Source organism: Ambystoma mexicanum, chromosome 7q (assembly GCF_040938575.1).
Source record: "Ambystoma mexicanum isolate Mex_15411 chromosome 7q, UKY_AmexF1_1, whole genome shotgun sequence".
NCBI lineage: Eukaryota > Metazoa > Chordata > Amphibia > Caudata > Ambystomatidae > Ambystoma > Ambystoma mexicanum.
This window is the reverse complement of record NC_090941.1, coordinates 299,516,327-299,534,756: the sequence shown is the minus strand read 5'-3', so window position 1 is coordinate 299,534,756 and position 18,430 is coordinate 299,516,327. Positions and strand designations below refer to the sequence as shown.

At 41.6% G+C, this 18,430-nt stretch overlaps 1 protein-coding gene across 29 annotated transcripts in view; it reads left to right on the top strand.

Annotated features, from left to right (window-relative positions):
- SCEL (sciellin) overlaps nt 1-18,430 on the top strand; it is a 500,729-nt gene that overhangs the window by 262,571 nt on the left and 219,728 nt on the right. For 23 of the 29 annotated variants that reach the window (XM_069640234.1, XM_069640237.1, XM_069640230.1 and 20 more), the window contains one exon: nt 6,443-6,502. The exons of the other annotated variants lie outside the window; for them this stretch is intronic. In XM_069640234.1, the coding sequence (XP_069496335.1) occupies nt 6,443-6,502 (60 nt within the window). The remainder of the gene's footprint in view (nt 1-6,442; nt 6,503-18,430) is intronic. 29 annotated transcript variants of the gene reach the window in all.

Genomic DNA, 18,430 nt, shown 5'->3' with positions numbered 1-18,430 from the left:
CTCTTCGAGGGGTATTATCTGTAGTGCCATATATGCCCCTCCTCATAGTCGTTATTTTGCCATTCTTTGGGAAATTCCAAAAGGGAGGTGGATGAACAACAACTTCTGCCAATACAGCTTTTCCCATAATAAACTTGTCAGCAGGCGCTCTGTTGCAACATATATTGCCTTCCTTATTACTATGTAGATGTACAAAGTCCCTTTGTCTTCTTGGTGTAGACACTGGAGTGAAAGGACCTGATGATAGACAGATACGACTATCCAATTCAGCCATAATCACAGGGGCTAACATCGAGATATCTGCAATCTCACCATTTACTGTGTTTTCTGGTGGAAAAGAGGTCTCATGTGGTGGATTGTTACCACTACTCATTATGTCATCTACAATATGTTGCGTACCATTTAGTTCACTTAAGTAAAGTACATTTTACTTCAGTCTTAGAAGATTGGAGAATTTGATGTGGCTTATAGCATACATCTTGTTCTTCAATGTGTTTAACCAAAGCATGATATGGTAATTTTGATAGTTGGGGAATTATAGATGGTATAGTAAAGGAAAGTTCTCTTATCACATGGTCTTGGGCTACATCTGTGATCCCACCAACAGATACTATGTCATCTCTAGTTTTGTTTTTCGCAGAAGCATTATTCTTTTTTTCAACCACTGCCATAAGGCGTATACCATTTCTGAGGCTAGTTTCCATGTAAGTGGCTGTAGTATTTCACAACAGGCTAGCATTTAACACCAACTTGTAAACATACAGAAAAAATTTCAATAGGTTTAAACCCTACCATTTGTTAGCGCAAAGCACTGCGAATTTGCTAAATTATAACTTTCGTGTGTTAGTACAAATCAGCTTATAAGTGAGGCTCAAGGGTTCACTGGCTGACCACCGCCTCAAGCTATGTTAACAAGTTGTTTTTCCAACACTTTTGTATGAGTGGCAAATTCCGCAGTTAAGGCCTACTTGGGGCTCAAAGGCTCAATGGTCCACAGTCACCACAAGTTCCTTTCTCACACAAATGCAGACAACCACCTCACATACACTAGTCTCACTATGGCATCTGACCAGAAAGCTCCAAGGCTCTGAGTCCTTAATCACCCTCAAGGTGCTAAATCAGTATAATTCTACAGACCAGTTTCAAAAGGTATTTGTGTTCAAAGCACTCTGTATGCCGAGGTACTAAGGGGCTCAAAGACTCCAAGGCCCGCAGGCACCCCAACATCTATAGTACTTCAGCTGCCAAAAACCACCTTACCACCTATACGCTCTCTATAGAGGATGTCACGAAGGCTCTAAGGCTCTAAGCCCCCCAGTCGCCTTCATGCACCTGGATGCATGGTAGCTCAAACCAATTTTGCACAACAGGTTTTTCACGTATTGTAGTTTGTATGCCAAAGGACTTAAGGGTTACAACACACTGAGGCCTGCAGTCACCCCAAAACTCCAATTAACACAGATTACACAACAAGCACAGCGCGTGACTCTATAGTTCTATGAGCAGAGTCACATGAATGCTTTGAAGCTCAGACGTTATAATATGCACAGACACTCTCAGGTCCCAGATATTGTAAAGTTGCAAGAATATGGTTTTCCTCACATGCACAGTATGAGTAGTCACTTCACTGTCCTCACGTGGCGTTTCCACATCCGTTTGAATGCTACTATGATTCCACACCTTTAGGCCAGATCAAAAACCAGGTAACAGGGACCACCCGACCAATGAACACCTGGCTCGGACGTTATTCTCAGTGCAACACAGATCTTTTTCAAAGCTCACTTAAGAGGAGTTTTATTGCACTGTGCGTCCTTATTAGTTTCCTTTATAGTCAAAAATATAATTGCATCAAAGTATTTTCAATAAGAGCTTCCAATAGTCCCAGCTTGGACTATAAGTGAATTACCTGTGCTTCTCATTTCTGACAATTTAAAGCAACCACAAAGCCACTCCTCCAGTCAACAGTCAACAGTCAACAGGCGAAGCACATAAGCATCAAGAGCTTACCGTTCTGAATGATTTCCCGCGCGACATCTGCAATCAGCTCCGGTGCTCCGCTGCTTCGCAAAACGCCAACACAGAAACACACTACTGGCACACCGCACATGCACGGTGTGTTTATAGTTCACTGCTGAAAATACATAGAAATGGAAGTAGGACTCCTCGATTTGTAGATAGAGCAGATTCCTTGACAAAATACACGGAGCTCCCAAAGGACAAGACCTCCTCCCAGTAATCACTGAAACACACTACTGGCACACCGCGCAGCGCTCCGCGCCTGTGCAGTGTGTTTATAGTTCACTGCTGAAAATACATAGAAATGGAAGTAGGAGTCCTCGATTTGTAGATAGAGCAGCTTCCTTGACAAAATACACGGAGCGCCCAAAAGACAAGACCTCCTCCCAGTAATCACAGAAACACACTACTGGCACACCGCTCTTCTGTGAATCAGTGTATTCCTGGACAACCAAACTTATAATGAGGACCTCTATCAGATTTCTGTCTTTCTTGGATGTGCTACCAAATGGTTTTGAACTCATGCTGCTGGTTCTGCTGTCATATTTGAAGTGATAATTACATCATTAGCTGTCATTGTAGTTTTCTAAAAGCCTAAAACCTGATAATGGCATTGAAACCATAAAACCCACGGAAACAGTTAATATGGGGCACGTTTAAAAAGGTGACTCTTAGTGCAACTGGGTATTGTAGAGCTTAAAATGTCAGATAGTCTGTAGAAAAACATCATCCATGTGCATAATATCACATCTTAAATGTGGTATTATGTTATTATGTTACTAGGCTTCTGTCTATAATACTTATTGCTTTAGACATTTTTTTTAAATGGGGCAATCACAATCTGTGTTTATAACACATTTTCTAGGCAGGTGCATTTCCTATATCACAGAGTTCTTACACTAGCAATCACTAGGTAACTATGCAAGTCTGGAAGTTGCCATTTTATTTTAAAAAGGGTAAGATACTGTATTTTATTGTACTACATTCCTTCATTGATTATTTTATAATGCCTAGCAGCCATTTTAAGGTGATTTTGAGCATATAATAAACAAAGAATCAAAAAAAGATTTCAATTTTACAAAAATAACATGTCTGTAGTAAATTATGAAAATAGGACCAAGACAGAGCAACTGCCATTAAGAGTCTTCCTCCAGATTTCCTGACGGATTTCTCTCTCCCTTGAAGTGCCTTAGCTTCGTGTTCCCCAGTTCTGCCCCCATTGAGGCGATTCTTCATCGTATCACCTTCATATTTCTACAATAGTTGTAAACAAAGCCAGCAACCTGCGCAACACATTGTGCCCTGTGGTCTGTTGGTTTACAGTAGCCAAACTGCTAAACAATAGAACGCCCTAGCCTGGCCTGACAGTGGATACATGCTTGCGATGTTTATGTGATAATGTAATTCACAATTTGTTCTTTGCCCGTTAAAGCTGTAGTGTTCTCCAGGCACAGGGGACTGTCCAGTGTGCGTATTGGGCCCATGCCTGGGGTGCAGTGTGGGACGGTTTTGGGGTGTATCCACAAGATGAGGGAACAGGGGACAAGCGTGTTTCTGCTTGAAGGTGTGGGACTCCAGAGGCAAGGCTCGATTGGGAAGTGGTGGCAAAGAAGTAGGCAGACAGTGGTGATCCAGTTGGTGGTCAATATTTTTTAGGTACAGGGGACGTGTGCGTGGTTGCAGAGCAATGATCCATCACACTGGCCCAGATAGGTTGCTCTGCCATAAGTCAACCAAGACTTGACACTGGTCTGTAGTCGGGCAATCCTGTGTGTCCCTCCCCCCAAGCCCCTTTCAGTGACTGCCTTATAGAATTACCAGAGGGCTACATTGAAACATACTTTCTTTTTTATTAGATCTGGTTAGGTAACTAACTAGAAGAAGTATACAAAGAGACTCCCTTTCTATATGGGAGTGGTCTATTGATCAAAATGCCAACAATTGATTCATGCAAACTGAGTTCTATGCCTGACTTTGGCAGATCAAACCTCGGAAAACAGCTTTTAGTCCGAAAATGGTGTTTATTTTAGAACTACCATGTTGAGCCACACTTGAAAGATTCAGCTCAACTGTTCTATGTATCCCATGTGAGGTTTTCCCACATTTTTTTTGTTTCTATTGATGTATATGATGATCAATTCTTGAATGTTGTAATTGTTTGCATTCTTTGATATCTTTCCTATCCTCACTTCCCGTCCCCTTCCCTTTGTTTTTCTATTCTTGTCTTTTATTGGTGGTAATCTCAGATGTATGTTTCATGATGATGTTCTTTGGCACAGCCGAATTTGCAGGTTGTACTGTATTTGGATCAATGGTCGAATTCTTTTTGCATTTGTACCTAAACTAGTTCAAGAGTTTTATATGTCCATGTATAGTTGATTTTGATTTTTCCAGTATTGTCGTTTTACTTTGATTACCTAATTGAATAATTAAATATTCCACCTTATGAGTCAGTTTGAATCCTTTGCCAGTAGGCTTGAATACACGCAGTTCTAATTTAACTAATAAATACCTGTATTCCAGAACAAAATTAATTTTCTGGACTAACAAGAGGTCGACTTGGAGTGGTTATCTTAACTCACTTAACCCAGTCCCTCTTTTCTGACACAGCAACAATTGCTTCCTTTTTTGTTTATAGACTTTGGAACATGATCACAATTGTATGATTCTGGGCTAATCTCTTTATCTCTTTTGTGTGTCAAATTCTAATATGAAAAAACAAACGGACATCCCGTTGCAACATTTCCCCAATTACATATTACTATATGTCACTCCACATCATTTGCTTGTCTCAGCTGGACCCCACACAAATATGTTCTTCACAAAGCAACTCATGCTCAGGATCATATTCAAGGGCTTTCTGCTGCCAAAAGGGTTCTTTGTATAGAGAGCTGTGGCTTCTCCCAGGATGTACACTCATGCTATATAAAATAACTTAATGAAAGCTTACATGCCCTCCTTGCAGCATCAAACACTTCTTGCAGCAGAATTGAAAATGTCTGAAAAGGCCAAGAGAAGTAATGTTCAGTGATTACATGTTTTATTGATTTATTTATTTATTTACTTACTTAATTAATGAAAATTACAGGGAAAACAATGTATTTGAGGCACAAAAATACTTACAAAATGTTTTAACATTGGTTTTCAGAGCAGAGGACACGTTTCCCTAACACTGGGAGGGAGGATGTGGATATAAAACCAGAGGATCCAGGGGAGGTAGGAACATGATTCAGGGACCAAGGCAGTAGAGCATGATAGAGGAAACGGGATAGTGGGGGAAGTGCTAAGTTTTAGAATGAAGGGGTAAGGGATAAGTGCAGTCATACTGACCTAGAGAGGTAGGAGGGAGGAGAACAGGGAGATGTAGTGGCGTAGAATGCTATGCAAGTGGTTCTTCAGAAAGGTGGAGAAATAGGCCTATGGATATAAATAGAGATAGAGTGGGAGTAGTAAAGAGTGGGAGATGATGAGAATTCCAGAGTGAGCAGAGCAAGAAGGTGGATATCAGAAGGAGTGGAAGGGCCATAAGTGGTGGCAAGGAGGTGAGCTAGGGATGATCTTAGAGAGTGAGGTGGAGAATAGGAAGTGAGAGGGGCTGATAGGTAGAGTGGGATAAGTCGGTGGATAGTTTTGAAGATGATGAGAATGAGTTTATACTTAGCCCTCTGTCTCATAGATAGCCAGTCTTACTGATGATGGGCTGGGGAGGTAGAGGTGAAGGTTGAGGAGTTTACCGACAGCAGAGTTGACTCTGCCCCTCCTCTGTAGGATAATCCAAGTTCAGCAGCTAGTTGAATAAAAGGGTTTACTGCTATTTTGAATTATTTCAGAATCAACCGAGATGCATTTCAAAGCCTTATAGTCTCTTCTGCATATGACTACGTGGAGGCTGCATGTTCCCAGAACTAACAGGAGTCCCATGCATGTCCTTTCTCCACATCTCTCTGCCGGCACTCTTCATTCTCCTGCTGGTCGGATTCTGGCACATTGACGCCCGCTGTGGCATGTCCATTTACCTTCTTGGCACAGAGTTGCTGACATGGTGCAAAAGCAAATAACTGAGACCCATACTCAAGTTTGCTTCGTTAGAATACTTATTGATGAAAATCAAAGCCTCTGTCTTTGTGATGAAGCTTTGGAGTTTCTTTCCGTTTGACTTTTGTTGTTTGTGTAATTATGTATTCTTCTCAAAGAAGTTAAAACACTATTTTTAGTGTAGAAACCTCTTAGTCCTGGACTTTTCAAACATGTACTCAACTCTCCCCAGCTTCGTTTGTATTGCACACTCTCTGATACTTTAAAACATTATCAATCCCTATTTACGGTTCATTATTTGCTGTTTCGTGTATGTTGAGTACATATGTTTGACTAGCTTATTGTATAGGGTGATCAAGCTAACCTGCATATATTTCTGTTTTATTGTTAGAGATCAAGATGTCGGCAGCTTCATTGATATCGGAAGTGCTGCAGGGAAGAACAGCAAGAGGTAAAAACTAGACTATACAACCGCAGGTTACATTTTCTCTCTTCAGTGATGTTTGCAACAGTGCTTATGCAGCAGAATTGTATTGTTGTTGGCTTCTTACTCAATCTCTTCACTGTTGCCTTTAACGCTCTACGTTTTGCCGGTCACATCAATATTTTCATATGGGAGGACCTGATGCTCTGAAACGCATGAGAATTGAGATCTGTGCCATCAGATCAATTAGAAGCATTCAGGAGAGATTACCACATCCCCATTCTGTGTCGCTGTTTTCGGCTTTGAACAAAAAGTATTGAAGCCATGATACATGTTGCCTATGTGGAGAAAACCATCAAAATTGGGAAGTGGAATTATTGCATTGCATTGCAGCCTTATGACCCCCAATGGATTCTGAGATTGTGTGTTCATGAATGATACATTGCTTGACATAAAAAGAACTGAATTTGACTTGAGTCTCACCAATCATTTTGCAAATCTGGCTCTTATGGACCTCAAATATCTGAATGTTTTTATCTGTGGATATGAAGGTTATTTTCTGTCCTCTAGTGTTGAGTGACAGCAGATTGTCACGCTTCATGTCATTGGGTTGTTATTTTCTTTGTAGCCCATATTTTATTAGCATCATTAACAAGAAGGATCCCATTTCGAATTAGTCAAAATGTGGTAAGCTACGCGGTAAACAATGCAAACTCTGTATTAATGCAAATTATGCATCACTTCATTATTAATAAATATGAGATCAAATGTGGTACATTTTACCACATGTTTGCTAGCCTTTAATTGAGGCCACCAGTTTGACCAATTAGAAATCCTACATACAATTTATAAACTACAGTTTTAATATATATTACAGCGTTTAAATTATAAGGTACCTTTGTGTAATAGATTATGAAATACTTAAATATGAGCACTGTAACGCTTATCCATTCTGATATTCCTGCTTGTCAACACACCACAGACTCCAATAACGTTCTAGCTCTGGTTTAACTGTTACACTTTGCCCATTGGGTCCTTTACAGATGCACAAACAATCCTTTGGTAATATGAAGGGAATGATAGGAAAATTAAGTTGAAAATGTGAGCACCAAAGAATAACAAGAACCAAACTAAAACATAAAACCTTAAAGTTGAGGACTAGGGATTACTGTTACTTAACTGCAATTTTATGTAAAATACAACCACTGTTTTGAGCCAGTTTCTACTCAAGTTAACATTACCTTTGTTTCAAGGTCAATGTGCATGAGGTGTTTGTATAGGTTTGCTTATCGCTGTACGTTACCAATTTCATATTAAAAGTGATTACGTCATGGTGGCATGAATGGTGCGAACTGCAGACGTTAGTAAAGTCACAAGCCATTAGCAAAACACTCCTATTAATAAAAACCCTGAACAACTGACAGTATTTTGAGATGGTAGATAAAGGGAAAAACGGATTGCAAAGGACCCAGTAAAGCTTGGACAGTTTAAAAAATAATCTACGTTAATATAATACCATGAATTGTTGCCACTTGAATTGACTAAATTTCACTATTCACAACTTCACTCATTACTATACATAAAAAAATCAATCCGTTGATGAAACAAGGCTATGAATTGGAGGAAGTGTTGCAGGAGATAAATATAGCTGATCACTTATTTTCACAGTTCTATAAAAATAGAACTGATAGTGATAATGATGACATTCAGTTCAGACAGAGATTGATGTTTTAATTGGGGCTGGAGGTCATTGAAGAATAATGGGAGACCATATTGTAAAAAACACCTCCAGTGATCCGATCTACTACACAAAAGATTCCAAGATTATTTTAAGAAACAGATGGAAACTGTCCAAGATGTGTGTCAATGGAGGGTTGTATTTTTCCCATTGTTAGCGTTAGGTCCAGACCCCTGCAAATATGCGGGGCAAGCTAAACCCGAGTTATGGATATACACCATAGACCTATCAGATTACCCTGAATCGTCGCAATACTCCATTGACCTATCATATTGACAACTAAGAGTACATGCCTGGTTCCAATTGAAATATTGTTGAATTTGTTGAAATTGGATAGGCAGTTCATTTTTGCGCTAATCAGCAAAGCTGGAACTATTAATATGAAATATTGGGAAAAAGTCATCACTATCTTACAGAGAATGGCAGGAAAAAGTATTATACATTGCCACATTACAAAAATCCATAATAAATGATAAATGCAGTTATAAGGATATGAGTAGTCTGTGGCAAAGACTAATAGAGAAAAGGTAACTGAAAATATTAAATATTAAATATAATTTAACTTTGTGCGGAGATTCTTTGTTTTTTTCCTCTTTACCTGTTTTGAAGGTCATTTCTCTTTGCATAATTTCTCTGCCAGAAGATATATTTGTAAAATCAGCCAACCAAAAACTCCTCCCTCATTATTTACTACAAAAGAGACATTTTTAACTATTCATTTTTAATGAAACATTACTGTAGCTATCTTTGTAATTAACTAATCAGATAACCTATTTAATACATGTATAATCTAAACATATGTATGTACTCTTTGAATGAGCTTAGAACATAAAAAGGAATTTGTTAACCAAGAAAAGGTGCATCTTAAAAGAGACATTTAGTGGTGGCTTCCTCCAGACCTTGGTTAGTTCTCAACGGGAAAAAAACATAGGGTCCCCATTTAGAATTGAACAATGTGCTAAATCCTGCAGAACAAATGACATGCTCGGTTTTACAGCAAATCATACAGCATTTCCTTATCAATAAATATGAGGTTATATGGAGTAGAAAAACACTTCATTTTGCGTGACTCCCAATGAGGTCAATAGTTAGAGTCCAGCAGAATCCATATAAACAGTTTTTAAAGAGCAATTTGGATACAGTCTGCATCCTCTGCATTGTAATGCATCCTTGTGCACTAAATTATCAAATACGTTCACAGTGGCTGCCTGTTTGCAATCCTATTTAAGTGACATTCAATAACGTAATTTCCTGTCTGAGCCTGTACCAGCATTATTTCATAGGACCGCCGAGGTGCAGGAGCCCTCAACAATGCAGGAGCAGTGGGCTAGCCCTCCACCAGAGTGCATCCACCATAAGGTAGACTCCCTGCCTATTTATAGCCCCCTGGGCTCGAACATCCCACCCACTGAAAAGCGCTCCTCCTATCCCCATAATTAACATGAGCAGTGTAAATTATATTTTTATTGAAAAAACGAGTTAAAAAGCGCATTTCGAGCGTTTCTTCTGAGCCTCCATTGGAACACACGAGGTGTGCCTGCTTCAACATGGTCGCCAACCTCCTCCTTGCCAAGAAGGCAACCACATGCCATCCAGGAGAGCCCCCATTGGCCAACTGCAACTACAGAAGGCCAATCAGGTTCCGGCAGGCAAACGCCGGCCTCCTCATCCAAAGGATCCTCATCACAAGGATCTTTTCCTGTCTGAGCCTGTCCGGAGGCACCTGAGGCCTGGGCCAAGGACTCTGCCCATTTTCTGGTAAGCCTGCCCTGACCCTGCAGCTTGCCCACACATCCTCAGAAGCTAACCTTTCCACCTAATCCCTCCATGCGGTACACCTCGTGGGTGGCTCTGCTTTTCACTGACTTTGGACAATTGCTTGCTATCACCTGCTCTATTGTTGATATATAATATCTCACTATACTATTTAGCGCATTTACCAGTATTGCTTATCCGCTTGTAATGTATCCTTTTATGCAGCCAACTGCCACCTATTATGCCCTGCCACCATTTAGCCTCTGCCTGCCTCACTTAGAAAATAGAATTTAGGCATTGTATTTTGCTGAACTGCTACCTATTGTGCCCTGCCACCATTTAGCCTCTACCTGCCCCACTTAGAAAATCGAATTTAGGCATTGTATTTTGTTGAATTGTGACCCACTTGTTACCTGCCTCTGAACTACTTAGCACTAGTCGCACAATCCCCCTTTAATTTCTGTCACATACCAGCAGCACTCACAGCTGCACACACAAACACAGCCACTCTCCACTATCATGATGCCCAAGAGTGCACCTCCCAATCATAGCATAGTTTCGCTCTCCCGCACTCTCCCTGCCACACTCCGCTCAGCCAGCCTAACAGCCATCCTTATAGCCCGCACTATAATGGCCTCTATGCCTCCCCACATATTCCCAGCACACCTCAGTCAGCACCCGGCACTAAAATCACATGCCGCAGCACCAGACTACAACATCACACAGTCTTGGCCACCTAGCCTAGCCACCAGACTCTGCAATCTCTGAAATCAATCACTTCCTAGGTATTTACACTGCTCACCCACACCCATCATGACTAGAAACACCAGATTAGGCACCCACACTGCACCACTACCCCACACTAAAATGAGCATAGGCACTGCCCCTCTCCCCCCAGCACCCCAACTACCTCTACACTACATCACACTAAGCCCCTCACTACCACACACCACAACAAGCACACTTCACCCCATACTAGTACAAACAAAAACATCAAAGGCACACAACACCCACCTCTTAAATGTGCACTACTGAACGTACGCTCCCTACCTGCACATGCGCTTGAGATAAATGATCTACTATCCACACCTAATCTAGACTTACTATGCATCACCGAATCCTGGCTCAATGATGCCTCCTGCCCAGCCATCGCACTAGCCCTACCCACAGGCTACACCATCCTTAGGCAAGATAGATGTGATAAGACTGGAGGGGGAGTCACCCTTATCCACAAAGACTCACTATCCATTAGATTAGCAGACCATAGTACATGGGGTGGTAATGCTGATATCCTATCAGCCAAGCTTACGCTCTCTCCCAATAATCTAATCAACATCCACATCCTATACAGACCTCCGGGACTCCCAGCTGACTTCCAAGAGCACCTCTCCCATCGACTCAGCAACAACATTAAAACGTCCTCCAAAATCCTTCTATTAGAAGACTTAAATTTAGGATACAATGATCCTAAGGATAAATCCGCCGCAACCCTAGCTAAAGAACTTGCAGACTTAGGTTTCTCCCAAGGAGTCCTCACCCCCACTCACTCCAAAGGCCGCACCCTTGACTGGGTCATGGATCACAACTGTGCATCCAACATTACCTCAAACACTGCCTTTCCATGGACGGACCACACATGCATCGAATTCCTCATCCCCACCAACCCTAAACCTAAGACTCTCACCCACGCACCACCTGCCAGAATAAGAAGTTCTAAAAAACTCAACGCAGACAACTTGCGTCCCCACCTTAAAAGCCCCTGCCTAGCACCACCTTTCTCTCAGGACCCAAATATACTATCAGCTATATTCAATGATACTCTCACCAATGCCATAAACTCTATAGCCCCACTTGAAAGCAATAAGGAAAAACAATCATTTCACTGCAACTCTTGGTTCTCGGAAGAACTCCAAACCCTCTGAGCTCAAAAGCTTACAAACTGGCAAACGGATAAGAAAGATCTAAATAAGAGCCTCTTCAAACAAATAGCCGTCCAATATAAAAAAGCAATATGAGCAGCAAAATCCAACTCCTTCAATGATAGGATCTCAAAGGCCAACTCCCAAGCTAAAGAACTATTTGCAATCCTTAATGAATTAGTCACTCCTCTGGCTACCGCTGATGAGATAACTAAAGACAAAGCCTGGTGTGCCAGCATTCAGTCTGCCATGCTCAACAAAATAAAACTCCTTCAGAACAAAATCCAAAACCACTGCAAAGCCCTCCCAAACCAAAAAACCAACCGCCCTACACAAGACAAGCGTAGTAATCTCAATCACGCTCAATTCTCCTTCAGAGACGTCACTGGACCTGAGGTCCTTAATCTCATCAAAAACCTCAAACCATCCGTCTGCAAAGCAGACATTTGCCCTCCCAAAATCATCAAGGAAGGTGCCAAAGACCTAGCACCCCTGATTACTGCCTTCATTAACGCATCTTTCCAAACAGGAACTGCCCCAAACAATCTCAACGAAGCCTGGGTGCGGCACTTCTAAAAAAGGCCACACTTGACCCAGCGCAACCCAACAACTACAGACTGATATTGACAGTCCCGTTCCTCCTAAAAATCCTGGACAAAGCAGCTCACATCCAGATCCAATCATACATAGAAGCTAACTCCATACTAGGCAAAAGACAATCTTGCTTCCGTGTCGGGCATGGAACAGAATCCGCCTTATTAGACCTAAAAAATCTAATCTCACAGATCATGGACAAAGGCAAACCTGCCTTGCTCCTCCTTCTCGATCTATCAGCTACTTTTGACCTGGTAGATCACCAAGCACTCACCACCCACCTAACCCAGGCAGCCCATTTCTCTAATAAAGCAGCATCCTGGATCACTTCCTTCCTTGAAGGAAGAGCCATGAAGGTCTACTTCGACACAGCTAACACAGATCCTACCACTATAAACTGCGGTGTCCGCCAAGGATCTTGTACAGCCCCCACCCTCTATAACCTCTTCACAAAACCCCTCTTCGACCTACTTGACTCCATGGGTGTTGCATATACAAACTATGCAGACGACACTCAAGTACTTTTACCCCTATCTGGACTCTATCACCAAGGCGCCACTCCCCTTCACAATATCTATGCCACTATCCAAGCTTGGATGGCAATCAATGGCCTCTGTCTTAATGGGGAGAAGACTGAAATTCTCATCCTGGGGAAGACAAACACATTATCGAAACTAAGCCCCCAATACAACAACTTCAACATAGACAACTCAACCATCTCCGTATAATCCTCTGTCAAGACTCTAGGTGTTCACATTGATGCAAATCTATTGATGAACAAACAAGTCAGCGCCATAGCCTCTGCATCAGCATTCAGCACCAAACTCATCTATGCCATTAAACCCTACTTATCCACCCCCAACCGCTTGGCCATAGCTAGAGCAACTATAGGAGCCAAACTCGATTATTGCAACATCCTCCTAGCTAGCACCTCCGCCAAAAACATTCACAGATGGCAAACCACACAAAACAATGCCCTCAGAGCCGCCATGAGCATCCCTAGAAGAGACCATATATCCCACGCCAGACGTGAAGCACGGTGGCTCCAGGTCAAAGACCGTATTACTCTGAAAATCCTCACCATCACTCATCGATGCATCAACAAAACCGCTCCAGCATATCTATCTGAAGCAATATCAAGGACCACATCCACTCGCCCCACCAGAGCTCAGTACACCAACCAGCTACACATACCACGCATAAAGAGAGCCACAGCAGGAGGTCTAGGCTTCTCCTATATTGCACCAAAACTCTGTAACTCACTCCCTGCCACCCTTAGAGCTGAAACTTCCATCTCTGTCTTCCGCAACAACCTCAAGGCCACTCTCCTCAACTAGCAAGTGGAGGACTGCCTCCTCCACTTCTGCCATGTATATTGTAATATAACACAAATGTAATATAACTATATTGTAACCTGTATATATACTGCTAATGACTATGTAACTATATTGCAACCTGTATATATATATTGCTAATGACCATGTAACTAAGTAACTAAGCTTTGTACTGTAACAAGTGCCACGATGTCCTCGGGCTGTTGTGCGCTATATAAATACGAATAAAACAAAACAAATAAAACAAACGTAGTTGACATCATTGAATTATTTGAGACATTTACTAAATACGTTCTACGTTTGCTTTTGATTTTAGAATGTAAGCAATTGCCCAAAAAATGAAATAGTGCAAACACATTGGTGTCTCCCTTTAATTAATATACAGAACTGAATTAAAATATCAAATAATCTCCCCAAACTTAAACCTCTGGAAGCATGTGTTTCCATTAACATTGTCATTTCTTAATTGCTCTCATGTTTTAGAACTAGCATTTATAAAAACAAATTTTGAATCTGAAAAGTTGACAAACTGTGACTACTGAAGAAAAGCAATCACACACATCATAATTACTCTGAGAAAGTGTAAAGCACCATCACAATGTGGTCCTTACCCAACACAGAAAATACTAATAGTCAAGAAGTCTTATATTGATTTCTCTATAAAGTGTACTTAATCCCTGGCTGTGCTGGGGAATGCTTTTGGACTTGTGATTCTGGTTCTGCTTCCATTTATAAAGTGAACATGACATTATTAATGGCCATATGAGGAAGGGGAATCAACACAAAAGAGGGTGGTTTGATGAGGCATGTAAAGATGCCAAGAAACGACTTTTAAGGGCCTTTCAAGCCCAATATGCACAAGTAGGGAGATGGCCCAGGCTAGAGTGAACTATCAGAGGGAACTTAAACGAAGGAAAAATGAAATAGAAGGGCAACTATGGGAGGGCTTTCTGGAGGCCTCGAGGCGGAATGACCAGAAGGCGTTCTGGGAGTTTGTGAAGGGGTCCAGGGAGGGCAAATGGTCAGAGGCCTGGCGGCACACATGTGGAAGATGTGGCATGGGTGGGGTACTTTGGTAAACTGTTTAGTGGCGGGTCACAGGTTGATGACTGCAGGAGAAGTGACTCTCCATTACAGTTCTCCATTACAGCTCAGGCTAGAGGAAGTGCATCGGGCCATTATGCTACAGGCTCATAACCGATCACCAGGCCCTGATGCGATCCCCGCAGACCTATTCCAGGACCATTTGGAACTTTGGGCTTCACTTCTGACGAAGGTCTTCAACACCTGTATAGATACGGGCTTATATCTGCCCTTGTGGAAATCAGCCATTATTTTCCCTATCTTTAAGAAGGGGGATCCAGCGAACCCTATGTCCTACAGACCGATCTCATTATTGCACACTTCTTTAAAAAACTTTGGAAGGGTCCTGTTGGGGTATATTGAGTGCTGGCTGTTGGAGAGTGTGGTCCTCTCTGACATCCAGTTTGGTTTCCGTCCCGGGGTAGGAACCATGGAACAGAGCCTGAACCTTTACCTACTTGCATCAAACACAGTTTTCTGTAGAGGGGAAGGAGTATATCTTGCATTCATGGACCGGAGCACGGTCTTTGACAAAGTGGATCATTCTTGGTTGCGGGCCGTGCTCGGCTCTATGAGTTGCCCAGTGGACATTCTGGTAGTGTTAAAAGCACTACATAGGGAAAACGAGGCGTGCGTGCGCAGTGGTTCGGTGGGGCACTGCACTGTATGTTGTAAGGTAGGGTGTGGTGTCCGGCAGGGTTGTGTTCTGGCTCCGATCCTTTTCACCCTTTATATCAATGGGCTTCTAAAAGCCCTGGTGGACACGAGGGTGGAGTATCCGTACCTGGGGGGCAGGGCCTTTCCTGTTCTGGCATACGCAGATGACACTGTGCTTATTGCCAGAACACCAAGGGCTCTCCAGTCACTGACCTCCACCTACGCATCCTTTATGGAAAATCTGGGGCTCAAAATTAATACAAAGAAACACGCAGTAATGGGATGTATGGGACAAAGGAGGTCACCCAAAATGCTTCCAATGCTTTGTAACAGAGAAATAATAACCAGAGTGAAGGAATTTGACTACATGGGGGTTAGATTCTCAAAGACTCTCACAGGCACTGTGCATACCAAAAAGCAATCAGCCAAGTTCAGCCAACAAGTGGGAGGGATTACCTGTTTTTTGTCCTGCCACCAGGGACAACCTTTGAAAGTTGTCTTACAAATGTATAGCGCCCAGACTAAAGCAGTAACCTTGTATGGAGTGCCACTGCTCACTGTGGGGAATTCAGAAAGCCCCAGAAATCCAAGAGAAGGAAAATACCTTCTTCAGAATGCTACTGGGACTACCGGGTTCATCCCCTCGTATGTCTATACATGGAAACCTGGGTGTAGAGTTCTAGGAGGACCAGTGGGCATTAGCCCCTTTAATGTTTTGGACTAGACTTTGGGCTAATGAACACGCTTCTTTGTGTCATTTTATTATCAGGTCTGTATTGAGCAGGGACAATTGGAGGAAAATCCCCTTGCTCTGCTATATTGATGTAGCATTGTCCTGTGCAAATATGCAGGCACTCTCACCTCCTGCCATTCTGCTGTCTAAAAGTCTAATGAGATCCTACAAGTGTAGCCTGGGTGAAGCATCGAAGAGGAATAGGGAACTCATGGAATTCTCAACCATCTCAGATTGAGCACATGCAGTGATCAGCCCGGTGAACGAGATCCAGCCCTATTTAATCTGGGGATCCACCAGGAGGGATCGTTGGCTGCTCACTCATGCCAGATTTGACTGTATGCTGCTGGGGGGTACTATAGCCAAATGGAGGGGGTATTCAGATGAGGTGGGTTGCCCAGCGTGTGGTGAAGAGAGAGAAGACCTGGTTCATCTTTTATTGTTTTTGCCCAGCATTTACCAATATCAGATGGTCCACTTTACTGCCGGTGCTTAGGTCAGCTAACATCCGCACCTATAGGCCAGCAGTTTTATTTCTTTTGACAGCGGACTCTGTCTTGGCAGCTTGGGCATTGTTATCATACTTGAAAAGAGCCATCTATCTAAGAAAGGGGCTTTCTATTTAATTGCCCCAATAGGCTTGGCCACCCAGTAAATAGCATGTAGGAGCCCTGTCTCAAATGAATTGGAGTCCAGAGTGGCTATCAGGGCCCCTGTGTTATTATTCAAATTCCCCTGACTCAATAACTGTGCACATATATGGAGGTGCCCTACTGGCCGAAATATACCCCGGAATGTATGAACCTTCTTCTTTGTTTGTATGCTATGTGATTTTATAGAAGTTGCATTGTGATTGGTGTTTATTTTTGGAAATTGTATTTTATGTATTGACGAGCAGAAATGTTACCTTATTATGTATTGCGTTCTTGCATTTTGTGTGTGTTTGATGGATAATTTTGATTCGAACAAACATTTTGACTGACTGACTGAATTGGGAATCACAGACTGTATTCAACACATTTACTTGGCAGTTTTATTTCAGATTTTACAGAGATTTTATGCTAGCAAGCATATTTATATAATAATCCAGTATTTTATTGCAATTTGTATTTATTTATTCAGTGTTCTGTACTGCCTAGCTTCCATTTTAAGGTGGATTTATTATTCATTCGATCAACAAGTTACGAGCACATGAAACTATTTAGGGATAAAAATAATGTGAATGTAACAATTAGGAGGTTTTTGTATATATCTTGTAACCCCCAGTACTTTTAGAAGGTAAGATTGGAAGAAGTAAAGTTCTTTTGTCATTCATGACTTGTACTGCAAAGTTTAGCAATGTTATTAGCCATAAGAAAAAACACTCCCCTTTTCAAAAACTCTCAGCTACTGGCAATATTTCAAAATGTTTCATACTTGGAGAAAACTATTGAGCAGGACATTAAGAAGCTTTGGCAATTTATAAAAGGATTTACAACAATATTACATCATGAATTGTTATCGTTTGAATTGACATTTCAATATTTACAACTTTACTTTAAAAAAAATAGCTACATTGATGAAACAGGGATATTAATTGGAAGAAATGTTGCAGGAGGTAAATATAATTGATCACTTTAATTCCCAGTTCTAAAAAATAATATGGACTCATATTGAGAATAATGGCATACGATTTAAAAAGAAATGAGAGGATGAACTGGGTTTGGAAGTCATTGATGACGAATATGAGATAATATTAAAGAGTGCACAGATGGAAATTCGATCTACTACATTAAAGCATTACCTGTTTTGACTCAATATAGGCTGTATCATGCACTATGAAAAACTGCAAGATTATTTCAGGTAGCTTAGAAATTGTCTAAGATATTAGTTGAGGGAGTATTCTCTTTCCCATGTATTATGGTCATGTTGAGGCATAGGTAACTGTTGGGGGGCACTGATCCATCAGCCTATCCGATTGACAATTAAGATTATGTTCCTGGGTTTTACAATTTAAATATTGAGTTTGTCAAAATTGGATAGGCAACTGATTCTAGCTCTAATCAATATAGCTGAAATTCTTATTCTGAAATATTGGAAAATAAATACAATCACTGACCTATAAGGAATGTCAGGAAAAGGATTTGTACATCACAACATTCC